Genomic DNA, 13,181 nt, shown 5'->3' on the forward strand with positions numbered 1-13,181 from the left:
TGAAGTCGGCGAGGCACTGGGCTTTAATCGCCGTCCGAGTTTCGTACTTCAAGTCGAACTCGGAGAGCTCTATTGCCCATTGGACCATTCTTCCTGCAACATCCGTTTTTTGGAGGATTTGCTTCATGGGTTGGTTTGTGCGGACTCTTATTGTGTGAGCTTGAAAGTAAGGCCGCAGCCTTCGTGAGGCTATTACTAAGGAGTAGGCAAACTTTTCTAATTTGTGATACCTTAGCTCAGGGCCCTGTAGAACTTTACTGATGAAGTAGATAGGGTGCTGACTGACCTCATCTTCTCTTATCAAGGCTGCTGAGACGGCCTTGTCTGCCACGGATAGGTATAGGACGAGGTTCATGCAGAGGTGGGGTGTCGATACCACTGCTCCGAGTCGATTAAGGGTAGCTCTGCCGATTAGAGCATTATAGGCCGACCCCACGTCGATGACTATAAAGTCTATACTCAGAGTCTTTGATTTTTCCCCCTTTCCAAAGGTGGTGTGGAGGGGCAAAAATCCTAGTGGCTTTATTGGCGTGTCACCTAATCCGTACAAGGTGTCGGGGTAGGCTCTTAACTCTTTCTCATCTAAACCTAGTTTGTCGAAGGCGGGCTTGAATAGGATGTCTGCCGAGCTTCCTTGGTCTACTAGTGTTATGTGTAGATGGGCATTTGCCAGGATCATGGTAATTACCACTGGGTCGTCGTGCCCAGGGATTATTCCTCGCCCATCTTCCTTTGTGAATGAAATGGTTGGGAGGTCGGAGGACCCCTCTTCAACCTGGTAAACTCTCTTGAGGTGTCTCTTACGAGAGGATTTCGTGAGTCCCCCTCCCGCAAACCCTCCTGAGATCATATGGATATGTTTCTCCGGAGTTTGTGGTGGTGGGTCTCTTTTGTCCATATCATCTCGCTTTCTTTTTCCATGACTGTCCGACCTTTCTATGAGATATCTGTCAAGCCGACCTTCTCTGGCCAGCTTTTCTATCACATTTTTAAGGTCGTAACAGTCGTTTGTAGAGCGCCCATATATCTTGTGGTACTCACAGTAATCACCGCGGCTCCCCCCTTTTTTATTTTTAATGGGTCTGGGGGGAGGCAGCCTTTCAGTATTGCAAATTTCTCTGTATACGTCCACTACGGGAACTTTCAATGGAGTATAAGAGTGATATTTCCTTGGCCTGTCGAGGCCGAGTTCTTCCTTCTTCTTCGCTTCCCTCTCCCTCTCTTTCGTTGAGGGAGAGTGCCCAAGTCGCAAACTCGGGTTTCTTAGCCTAGCGTTTTCTTCCATATTGATGTACTTTTCAGCTCTTTCCTGTACATCATTTAAAGAGGCGGGGTGTCTCTTTGAGATGGATTGTGAGAAGGGACCTTCTCTAAGACCATTGACTAGCCCCATGATGACTGCTTCGGTGGGCAGGTCTTGAATCTCCAAACATGCTTTGTTGAATCTTTCTATATAGGCCCGTAAGGGCTCCCCGACCTCCTGTTTTATTCCCAGGAGACTTGGTGCATGCTTTACTTTGTCCTTCTGGATGGAGAACCTCATCAAGAATTTTCTTGAGAGGTCTTCGAAACTGGTAATCGACCTCGGAGGGAGGCTGTCGAACCACTTCATCGTTGCTTTTGACAAGGTTGTCGGAAAAGCTTTGCATCGCGTAGCGTCAGAAGCGTCGGTCAGATACATCCGACTTTTAAAGTTGCTCAGATGATGCTTGGGATCGGTGGTTCCATCGTAGAGGTCCGTATCGGGGCTTCTAAAGTTTCTCGGAACTTTCGCCCTCATTATGTCCTCGCTAAACGGATCTTTCTCTCCTAAGGGAGAATGTTCTCTATCGTCGTGGGGATTCCGACCTTTGAGGGAGGATTCTAACCTTAAGAGTTTTCTTTCTAACTCTTTTCGTCGCTCCATCTCCTCTTTTAGGCTCTTTTCAGCTTCCCTTTGTCGTTCCCGCTCCTGTTCTAGCTGTTCGAGGCGGCTATGGATTAATCCCATAAGTTCACTAGCGAGAGGGGGTCCTTCTTTTTCTGACTCGCGCCCCTCCGAGGAGTTTGCCTTCGGATTTTTGATTCCGGAAGTACCTTCCTTATTTTGTGTTCCTCCGTCCGACTTGTACGTGTGAAAGAATGGGGGGTGGTACCTGCAAGGACACTCCGATGCCTAAGTTAGCAAGAGTGTGAGCAAGTTTAGAATGTATTGGACTTAGTGATACCTGAGGGATGTCAGGGTATTTATAGTAGTGAACCAATAACCACCGCTGAAGTAGTGCCACCTTTTTAGGTGGATAACCGTTCCCATATCTTAGGGAGGTTAAGATATGGCTCTATGAAGTGGTTAGAGAGTTTCTAGGGGCAGTTACTCATTCGAATGAGTATATTCTGTAAGAAATTCAAGATTAAAATTATTTGATTTTTTGTATTTAATATAATCAAAAGATGTTATTTTAAGAAACATGTTTGTATTAAAAGAAAATATTTTAATTTGTATTTCAAAGCATCATTATTTACCTTACTTATTTCTAACGAAAAGAGTGTATTAATATACTAATGTCATCGTCCGCATGCACAAATCTAAGTTAATAATAATAAAAGTCGACATATGATAAAAGTAAAATAGACGGGGACTGTTATGTTGGCAGAGAAAAACGCTGCGGATTGATTTATATATTAATTTTTTTTTAGATTAAAATGTTCGCTTTTAATCTTTGGAGACTGATTTGGATAATTACTTTGCCGAAAAATAAACTGAAAACTTATTTATCTGGTGGAATAAAATTTTAGGAATTGATATGTGTATTAATTTTTTTCAAAAATTAAAATATCACCTTTTAAAATTTTTAGGGACTGATTGAAATAATTACTCAAAAAAAATAAAGAAAGAAAAAATGGTACTCTTTTTTGTCTTTAGGGCTCTGTAATCATAGTGCAAAAAGCCATCACAAGCCAAAACCTTAACCATTATTCCAAACACGCATTCTAAATTTTTCGTAAATGCCGAAGAGTCTTACCTCAGGTGGCATTTCACCTCTCCTCATCATTAAGGTCTAGAGTTTAAACTCTAAAAAAAATGTATTTGAGAAGAAAAATGTGATAAATATGTAAAGAGTGTGTGAGTGTGTTGTGTACTTAAAATTGAAGATTATTCAATCTATTGGGGTACCTAAGATTGAAGGTTGTCTAATTCACTGGAAAAAAAAAAAAAAACCTTTCCTAATGACATGACTAATAAGATATACTAATGAAAAGGAAAAGTATAGAGTACCAACATATTATCTGCCAACTCTTATTTATAATTGTGTTTCATGGAAGTGTGATCGTGGATGTGTCTAATAATTAATATATTTTAAATACATATATAAAGAGACACATCCAGAAAATATATCTATAAAGAGTAAAGACACTTCTATTAAACACAGTTATAAAAAAGATATTTTTATTAGACACATCTACGAACACACTTCCATAAAACACAATTATAAATAAGAGTTGGCAGAAGTTGGCAGATATGCTGTTGGTAACGTAGCGAAACCGCAATGAAAATTAGTTAATTAACTGCCAATAGATAACATTAAAAAAAAAAAACACTATACTACAAATATTGGCCTCATTGGCATGCTTCATTGAAACTTTTATCCTCTAATTATTGTAGAGCTTAAAGTCAAAGAAATGTGCAATAATGAATTAATGATATTGAAGTAGTATATATGTATATATTGTGTTCCAATCAATAATCGAAAAAAAAAATTATTATTTATTTATTTTTTTAAGTTTCTTTGTGTTTTTCTTTTAAAGTAACTATCAACGAAAGAAGTTAGCTATTTATCAATGCAAGCCTTTGTTGCCTCTTCATGTATCACTATATATATATGCTGTATTTCTTCCTCTAATAATACAAGTTATATATGATTACACTTTGCATTCTTTCATCACTCTATATATGTTAACTAGCTTATTATTAGTTTTGTAATAATAACAAGTTTTATTTTGAGAAAAGAAAACTAGTATTATTGTTATTATTATTAATTGTTATATATATTTCGAAAAACATAGAATTAAACTCATTAGAAAGATATGGTTGTAAAGAGGAGTGATGATGAAGAATCGTTGTTTGAGACAAGCAAATCAAGAGGGAGCTTCCTACATAGGCTGTTTTCAGTGTCTTTGTTTGTGGCCATCTGCTTTGTCTATGCTTACCGGTTGACCCACATACCCACCGGAGGAGAAAACCACGGCGGCGGCGAAGATTACTACTATGGGACATGGACTTGGCTCGGGTTGCTCGCGGCGGAGCTGTGGTTCGGCCTCTACTGGGTCTTGACTCAAGCCGTCCGGTGGAACTTAGTGTTTAGGAAAACCTTCAAAAAGAGACTCGCTCAAAGGTATCATTTTATATTTTTTTTCTCCAAAATTGGAAGATTCTAATTTGCAACTTTTAGGTGAGTATAGGAAAACTATAATATTTGAATTATAACTTGCTGACAACTATCATTTTACATTAAGAAGATGAAGTCGACTTCATGTGAAATTGATACCTGAGAACCGTTAGATGAAAATTTAATCAAATCAGTTAAATCATTTAATGACTCTTGAGTATCAACTTCACGTAAAGTCGACTGCACCTGAGTTTCCACCTAAAAAAATATTTAATAACAAAAAATATTAATAAAAAATTGTCAAAACTTATTATTTTTAATTTTATTTAATATATTTTATAATAATTTAAATTTTTTAAATAATTTTTTTTGTCCTTCTTTTTATTAGAAAAATATGATAAACTCAAACGTGGATTATTCCAGTTGTTAAGGTAGTAGACATTTGTTTGGAATTCAAATATTTTTTTTTATTATTTTACTTCCCTGGTACATAATTATGATTGACCAAAATCTATGACATGAAAATTGACAAGTGTATTTTAGTGGAGCATTTTTTGTTTCCCCTTTAGCTTAATTTTATCGCACTCTTTCAGGAGTCCAACTTTTATGTATTTATGTGATATTAAATCGGGACTCAAATAAGTAATGGGGAGTGTTAGGAAACAATGAAAATTTTGAATAATATGAACAATCACCAATTAAATAAAAGTACATTATATCCTAATTTAATGCTACTAATTAAATTTAAGATTAATTTACTTTTTTAAGCCTATTAATTCACATTGTTCACACATTATTTAAAAATATTGTTGGTTACTTATACTTTTTCATATAGTATTACCTGTGTTAAGTTTGATTATTTTAATAATATATGAATTAATAAATAAATATATAATAATTTATTCAGTGGTTGAATTTTAGTTTATATATAGAGGTTTTTGTTGTATAACTAAATTTTACTATTGATCAAAGAGAGAAGAATGACAAAAGCCACCCACATAAAAAGATCTATCAATACATATATCAAAGTATAATAAAACTTGAATAATAAAAATATATAGGAGTAGATAATATAATAATTATAATTAATGGTGTAAATTAAATAACAGATATGAAGAAAGCAAGTTACCAAAAGTGGACATATTTGTGTGCACAGCAGATCCAGATATTGAGCCACCAATAATGGTGATCAACACAGTCTTGTCTCTTATGGCTTATGACTATCCTTCTGAGAAGCTGAGTGTTTATCTCTCTGATGATGCTGCTTCTGATCTCACTTTCTATGCTCTTTTGGAGGCTTCTCTCTTTGCCAAGCATTGGTTACCTTTCTGCAAGAAATTCAATGTTCAACCTACCTCTCCAGCTGCTTATTTTAATAATATCCTTCTTCACCATAATCATGCTACTAAAGAATTCGCAAACATTAAGGTATAATCATGTAACTTTAATGTGTATATATATATTCTTGGGTGAATAGTGAAATTAGTTTCTAAAAAATGTATCATTCTCTAAATTCATTCTTAAAATTTTTTATCAGTTTTAATTAGTCTTTCAAATATTACAAATTAATTATTTTTGTTTTTCTGTCACTTAATTAATAATTTCTGTCAATAATTGATGATATAAAACATTAACTGATGATAACTAGTATACATGACACCTGTGATCTGACATGTCTAATTGTATATTCTGTATAAATATGTTTATGAAAATTTATCAATTTAGTCTATTTTTTAATTATATAATCCTTAATTGTATCCCATAAAAAAATAATCCTTAATTGTAATACAACCTAAGGACACTAAATTAATAAATTTTTATAAATTATTTGTTTTGGTCTAATTAAATATATTAGGTGTCATGTTATGATATGAATTAATATTCCATGCCATTAATCGTTTACGAAAATTATTCATTGAGTAACTGAAGAATAAAAATGATTAATTTATAATTTTTAAATGACTAATTTAATTGATAAATTTTTTCATAAGATAAATTTAAGAGAAAATGATAAATAGGTCCCTAACCTTTTGCTCCGCGGACATTTTCGTCCATGACCATTGAAAAATACTTTTAAATCCCTGACCTTCACAAAACTTAGACGGATCGATCCCTGACGGAGGCATTTGGACGGAGGGATTGATCTGTCCAAATTTTGTGAAGGTCAGGGACTTAAAAGTATTTTTCAATGGTTAGGGACAAAAATGTCTACAGGATAAAAGGTCAGGGATATCTTTATCATTTTCTCTAAATTTAAAGAACGAACCATATTTAATATATAAATTATCATTAAAGCTATAGAAAAATTAAATTTTAGTATAATGTCATGATGTACTTACTTTTGACAAGACAATTTTGTGTTCATATATATTTAATGGTATAGAAATTATACGATGAGATGAAAAACAGAATTGAAGATGCAACTAAGTTAGGAAGAGTTGCGAGTGAAGAACGCTCGAAGCATAGAGGATTTTCTCAGTGGGATTCATATTCTTCTCGACGTGACCATGACACAATTCTTCAAGTATAATATAGTAACATTAATTATTATACAACTTTTTCTATCAATTAATTAGGTGATCATATATATTAATTAATTAATTTGATATTGTTATGATAACAGATAATACTGCATAAAAAAGAGCCGCATAATTCTAAAGATGAAAATGGGAATTATTTGCCAACTCTTGTGTATTTGGCTCGTGAGAAGAGACCCCAACATCATCACAATTTCAAAGCTGGAGCCATGAACTCCTTGGTATACATGTTTTATCATAATTTCACAGTCATCTAATAAAATTCATGCGGATAATTTTTTGAATAGTAATTTTAAAAATTAGTTACTTTTATTGATATAGTAATACACGATTAGTTATTTGTTTGCATAATAATTAAGTGCTAGTTTTATTAATACATACTAGGATAAAATATGTTTTTTGTCTTTAAAATTTGCGATTTTCTTCAAAAATATTCCTAAAATTTAGTTACGTTTAATTTTGTCCTTAAATTTTTGATTTGTATCAAAATTATCTCTTAACATTAATTTCATATAAAATGTTAGGAACAAAATTAAAAATTTCTAAAGGTAATTTTGACACAAATCGAAAACGTTAGGAACAAAATTAAATTAATCAAAAACGTTAAATACAAAATTGAATAAGATTAAACGTTAGGGATATTTTTGAAAACAATCGTAAATATTAGGGACAAAAAGTATACTTTATCCATATATAATATATATGCTGCATTAGTATAAATTATACCAATTTCATTAATGAAACATTATATTAATTCTTCTTATGTTGCACCTAATTAATTAATTGTAGCTAAGGGTGTCATCAGTGATTAGCAATGCGAAGATCATTTTAAATGTAGATTGTGACATGTACTCAAACAGTTCAGAATCAGTGCGAGATGCTCTTTGCTTTTTGATGGATGAAGAAAAAGGCCATGAAATTGCTTTTGTGCAGTTCCCTCAGACTTTTGAGAACATTCTCAAGCATGACATATACAGCAGCACTCTATTATCAATTGTTGATGTGAGCCATCCCCTTCATCTTCACCAATATAATGAATTGAGAAATATTCAAACTTGTATTGATGATTATTCTACTACTATATGAAGGTGGAGATGCATGGTGCGGATGGTTATGGTGGCCCTTTCTATATTGGAACATGCTGCTTTCATAGGAGAGATGCTCTAAGTGGGATGAAGTTTAGTGTTGGATACAAGAATGACTTATTAAAGAGTGAGAGAGACCATTCTATAGAAGAAAACTTGCATGAATTAGAAGTAAAATCAAAGGCTCTAGCAAGTTGCACCTATGAGGAAAACACACTATGGGGAAAAGAGGTGCCTTATATCTCCATATCCTTTTTTAGTTGAACAAAATCCCTATTTATAAAATGAAAATTTCATATATGAGAAGAAGTTTATTCTGATATATTCATATGCACGCGTATAAAAGTTGGTAAAATATCGTATGATTTGAAAAATAAAAATGCTATACCTATACAAAAAATTAACCACTAAATCAGTCGTTATAATTTTTGTGTATAAATATATGTTTCACATGTTATAGTAAAATCAAACTTGTAATAGATGAATAATCAAACTTGTTTACAGTAGTATAGTAAAAAAATTATGAGATGTCAAAAATATATATTTTTATATGAAGTGGTTTATTGATGGTTGATTTTTTATGTACCTGTAGCATAATTATTTGAAAAAATAATTGAAATTTTTAAGAAAACCAAGATTTCTTAATATGCATACTACAAATTAATGAATAATGGTTCATTCCAAATGTAGATGGGTGTGAGATATGGGTGTCTAGTGGAGGATGTGATGACAGGATTGTGTATACATTTGCAAGGATGGAAATCAGTGTACTATAGCCCACCAAGGAAGGCTTTCTATGGTGTTGCTCCAACCACCTTGCTTCAAGCACTTGTTCAGCACAAGAGATGGGCTGAAGGACAAGTTCAAATTCTTCTTTCTGAGCATTGCCCAGCATTATATGGCCATGGAAGGATCAGCTTAGGCCACCAATTGGGATATTCTTACTGCAATTGTTGGGCACTCACCTCCTTATCAAAGCTATATTACTCCATCATCCCTTCACTCTATCTCCTTAGAGGCATTCCCTTGTTTCCAAAGGTAATGTGATTATTTAGAAGTATCTTGCAATTGCGTTTTTGTTGTATAACTTCATAATAAAGAATGTTTTATGTACTCATTTGTCTTATACACTGAATACATTTCTTGTGCTGATCAGATGTCTAGCATATGGTTCATACCTTTTGCATATGTAATAGTGGGTGAAAGTGGTCGCAGTTTGTTGGAGTTTGTGTTATTTGGAAGCACAATCCAAGGTTGGTGGAATGACCTAAGGATGGTGCTGTACAAGGGAACAAGCTCTTACCTATTTGCTCTCATAGACAGCATCTCCAAGTTATTTGGCCTTCCAGATTCTCCCTTTACAGTCACAGCTAAGGTCATGGAGGAAGATGTTTCCGAACGATACGAGAAACAAGTCATGGAGTTTGGAGCAGCTTCTCCATTGTTCACTGTATTGGCAACACTTGCATTGCTCAATTTGTTCTGTTTACTTGGCATTTTGAAGGAGTTAGCCCTTAGTGAAGACTGGTTTGAAACTTATAAGAAAATGTCCTTGCAAATTCTGTTGTGTGGGTTCTTGGTACTTATCAATATTCCTATATACCAAGGACTTTTCTTAAGGAAGGATAAGGGCAGATTGCCAAGCTCTATTGCCATTAAATCAACAGTATTGGCTCTAAGCACATGCATCCTCTTCAACATGTTGAAAGATTAAATTATTGTAATGTGTGCATTTGTCTTTTATGTGGAAGAAAAATAAAATAATTTCATAATGAAATACGGGATTCTTATTGTCATTTGAAGGAATTGCATAATGTTTACTTTAGAAAGATGTACTAGAAGATCCATGGTGAAAGAAATTCGCTATCTTCTTAGCTAATTGTACGCAATAATACCATTTTGATTATAATTATATTATGTATAATACAGAATATTTAGGAAAGTAAGGTATGCATCAAATCAGGTTTGTAGAAAATCAAAGGAATAAAATCTGTTGATAAAATAAGATTTGTTTAAATTATACAACAAGGAATACAATGTGAGAAGCAATCACTATAGGCCATAGCGCAAGACAGAGAAAAAAAAGGAAGCAATCTTTGCTCCTAATTATAAGGCACCACATCAATACAGATACGTACAGATAACATAATAGTCTGTTTTCTTAACTCTCCCCACAGTGCAACTCACTTTTACAGTACATAAACTTATATTCAAACAGAATTCATTTATGGCTCTGTAGCTCAGATCTTGGAAACACTGGGAGCTAGTTGGATATAAACATGTTCTTCTGTTCAGGCTTTTAGACAGGAGCAACCAATACTATGATTCTGCAGGAGGATTTTGTATGCAGCAAAACCATTTCTTCTGAAAATCAATTCATTCATGAGAACGTTAACACGCTATACCTTACGATTAATTCAAGTACCACGCATCTATTCAATGATTACATTGCCATTTGACAATCTAAACTTGGGACAAAGAAATAGAAACACCTTCCTCAGTTAGTCTACAAATGATCCCTGAGCTAGAACAACAAACTAGACAGACAAGAATGATAAGGTTCATTACTTCATTACCTTATTACCTCATATACATCAAGGTGCCAAGTTATTTAGCTAAAATATACTTGTATTCAAGACAAGTTAATGCAACATAGAGCAGAGGTTGTTAACTAATAATGTTCCTAAATCCATTTGAAATACATACACATGCATTATATACAATACACACACAGACAGCCACTCAAATATCCTAAACAATAGAAAACATTAAAGACATGCACAGGTTTAGAACATCTTACACTCGCAGTTTTGCCGGGATCTAATGCAGGCTTGGCAGTATGAGGATCAGCTTTTCCGGGTGACTCAGGTTTGCCACCAGTCTTCTTCTCATCCCTAGCTTTGTTAAAGATTACAGTGTACCCTTCCGCTGAAGCTGGATCATTAACATCCCATTCACCAAACTTAGGTAGTGGCTGACCCTTTTCCTGCTGTATATTAAGTCAACTCAGTCAACCAACATTCAAACCCTAGTAAACTTCAAAAGTAACTAATTCTCATTTTTCAACACAATTCAAAACTAAACCTGATGATTTAATCATAAACTTGAACTATCTATGGGGACTAGAGAAACTAATCTAAAAGTAATTAACTAACACATCTAACTCGTTTCTATACTAACTGTTAATACATTGAACTCATCCCTCTCTGTGAGGTGTGTTTTCTCTCTTCTCTTTCCCCCAACCCTAGATCCAGGTAAGGAATGCTCTCTGCACTAAACTACATCATCTAACTCCGCAGTAAAAGATGTTCAGTCATCAATAGTCTTTGGATAAAGAGCAAAGCCACCTAACAGTGTTTAGTTCAGTGTATTGTTAACCTTATCTTCTCTTTAGATCTTAGATCTGAGATATTTCTAAACTCCGTTGTTGTTTCATCACAGAGTTTAACCTAAAATTCGAACAATTGAAACGCAGATCATATCACCAAAATCAATCATCGAAATTACAAAAAAATCATAAAAATATAGCGATTATCGAACCAAAATCACGGAAATCGTAGCAGAAATAGCTAAACGCAATCATCGTCGAGGAATCGAGCAGAGCAAACAGAACCGATTAAGAGAAACATAATCGGTACAAATTTAGAATGACGCTAATCAGAAAATTCCAAAGAGGAAGAAAAAAAATGAAATAGGAACACATACCGACATGAATACCGGATTGGAAAGATTTTCCGGGAAAAGAAAAAAGAGTGGGAAAAATAAAAGACGAGAAAATTTCAGAGACGAAATGAAAAGAGAGTGTGCGTCTTTTGAGAGAGAGAGAGAGAGAGAAGAGCGAGAATGGTTGGGACTAAGTGAAAGAAATTTTGGAGGCGCAGTGTTTGAGTTATAACGGCGTTTGCGTAACGTGTTAAACGGATGCCACTGTGAAGAAGGAATCAGTGACGGCGCGTCCAAACGGCTCCGTTTGACTTTAACGCTGTATTAGACTATTGAGTAAAACAGAAAAAAACAGAAAGAAAAAGTTTAGTAATGGAATCTATCTACTAATTATGCTTAACGCTAATGATAATCCTAAATTCCTAATGCTTATATAAAAATGTTTTAGAGTAAAGTATCGTTTTTTGTCCCAACGTTTGGGTAAATTCTATTTGTGTCCCTAACGTTTAAATCGTCCTATTTGTATCCTTAACGTTTATAAAAGTGATTCAATGTTATCCTGCCGTCAATTACACATCATAGTCGCTTTAGTTTGAATTTTAAAAATCTCTTATTGAAGTTAGAATACAAATGTCTGTGATAGAATTGATGATCTACTCTGAAAAATAGCTCATCGAATGTTAAAACTAATTCCTACAACATTTACATGATTCATTTTTTAGGGACATAATTGAATCTATTTGTGGGTATAATATTAAAATCGAACACATCCAAGTGAGACCTAATTGAGAATGAATACATCCAAGTGAGAATAATTGAAAAATATAATCTGATTTGTTAGTATAATTGATAGTAGGATAACATTGAATCACTTTTATAAACTTAAGGATACAAATAGAACTTACCCCAAATATTTGGGACAAAAACAATACTTTAATGTTAGGAGTAGGTATAATAGTTAATTTATTAATTTATTTAAATAAAAGTTAGGAGTTTAAATTTTGTTTATATATATAGCAATTTATTAATTTAAAATAAATTCTTAATTGATGGATACGGTAGGAAAAAAATATGGAAAGGTTTTATTGTTGTTAGCATGACCACATCAATCATGTAATGTCCACAACTATTTTATCAATCAATTTATTTAGTTATCAACTTATTGTTATATTTTTTAATTAATTAGTTTGATAAAAAGTAGTAGTAGTGCTCAATTTGTCTATGGTGGTACCCCATAAACTTTGATCATGTGTCAAGAGGAATATATTCTCACAAGTCACATATATCTTTTATTTAAGTCATGGCAAAATGACACTTGCATCAATCCAGTTGTCTTCTTCCTTTTTTTTTAGCTTTAAAGTTTTCCTAAAGTTATGAGTGTGTGTTCCTCATCATTTATTCCTCTTTACAAGGTCCTTTGGAAAATCTAAATTATAGAATTATGCAAATGGAAATACTATTAACTAGCTTATATAATTTTTCTATTATTCTTCTTATTCCACATTTAAGTATATAATTGATTGATAGTT

General features: G+C 33.5%; 2 protein-coding genes across 3 annotated transcripts; one reads left to right on the forward strand and one right to left on the reverse strand.

Annotated features, from left to right (window-relative positions):
* On the forward strand, positions 3,855 to 10,065 carry LOC107608720 (cellulose synthase-like protein E1). The gene is made up of 8 exons (XM_016310430.2): positions 3,855 to 4,373; positions 5,477 to 5,795; positions 6,751 to 6,891; positions 6,991 to 7,125; positions 7,694 to 7,906; positions 7,993 to 8,220; positions 8,680 to 9,027; positions 9,146 to 10,065. The coding sequence occupies exons 1-8, from the start codon at positions 4,066 to 4,068 to the stop codon at positions 9,701 to 9,703; spliced, it is 2,250 nt and encodes a 749-aa protein (XP_016165916.1). The 5' UTR covers positions 3,855 to 4,065; the 3' UTR covers positions 9,704 to 10,065.
* Positions 9,968 to 11,868, reverse strand: LOC107608721 (RPM1-interacting protein 4). 2 transcript variants are annotated; one of them, XM_016310431.2, is made up of 3 exons: positions 11,695 to 11,868; positions 10,790 to 10,978; positions 9,968 to 10,353 (listed from the first exon to the last, which is right to left on the reverse strand). In XM_016310431.2, the coding sequence occupies exons 1-3, from the start codon at positions 11,698 to 11,700 to the stop codon at positions 10,309 to 10,311; spliced, it is 240 nt and encodes a 79-aa protein (XP_016165917.1). In that variant the 5' UTR covers positions 11,701 to 11,868; the 3' UTR covers positions 9,968 to 10,308. The 2 variants fall into 2 exon arrangements, with proteins under 2 accessions (XP_016165917.1, XP_016165918.1); XM_016310432.2 differs by having other exon boundaries at positions 10,790 to 10,975; positions 11,695 to 11,865.

Source organism: Arachis ipaensis, chromosome B07, assembly GCF_000816755.2.
Source record: "Arachis ipaensis cultivar K30076 chromosome B07, Araip1.1, whole genome shotgun sequence".
Classification (NCBI taxonomy): Eukaryota; Viridiplantae; Streptophyta; class Magnoliopsida; order Fabales; family Fabaceae; genus Arachis; species Arachis ipaensis.

Excerpts from the sequence above, each read along its gene's own strand:
- LOC107608721 (XM_016310431.2), bottom strand. Across the intron at positions 10,354-10,789 it reads ATCCCGGCAAAACTGCGAGT|AAGAAATGGTTTTGCTGCAT; the intron begins GTAAGATGTTCT and ends ATTGATTTTCAG.
- LOC107608720 (XM_016310430.2), top strand. The coding sequence starts at position 4,066 with ATGGTTGTAAAGAGGAGTGATGATGAAGAATCGTTGTTTGAGACAAGC. Across the intron at positions 4,374-5,476 it reads AAAAAGAGACTCGCTCAAAG|ATATGAAGAAAGCAAGTTAC; the intron begins GTATCATTTTAT and ends ATTAAATAACAG. Across the intron at positions 7,907-7,992 it reads CTCTATTATCAATTGTTGAT|GTGGAGATGCATGGTGCGGA; the intron begins GTGAGCCATCCC and ends TACTATATGAAG.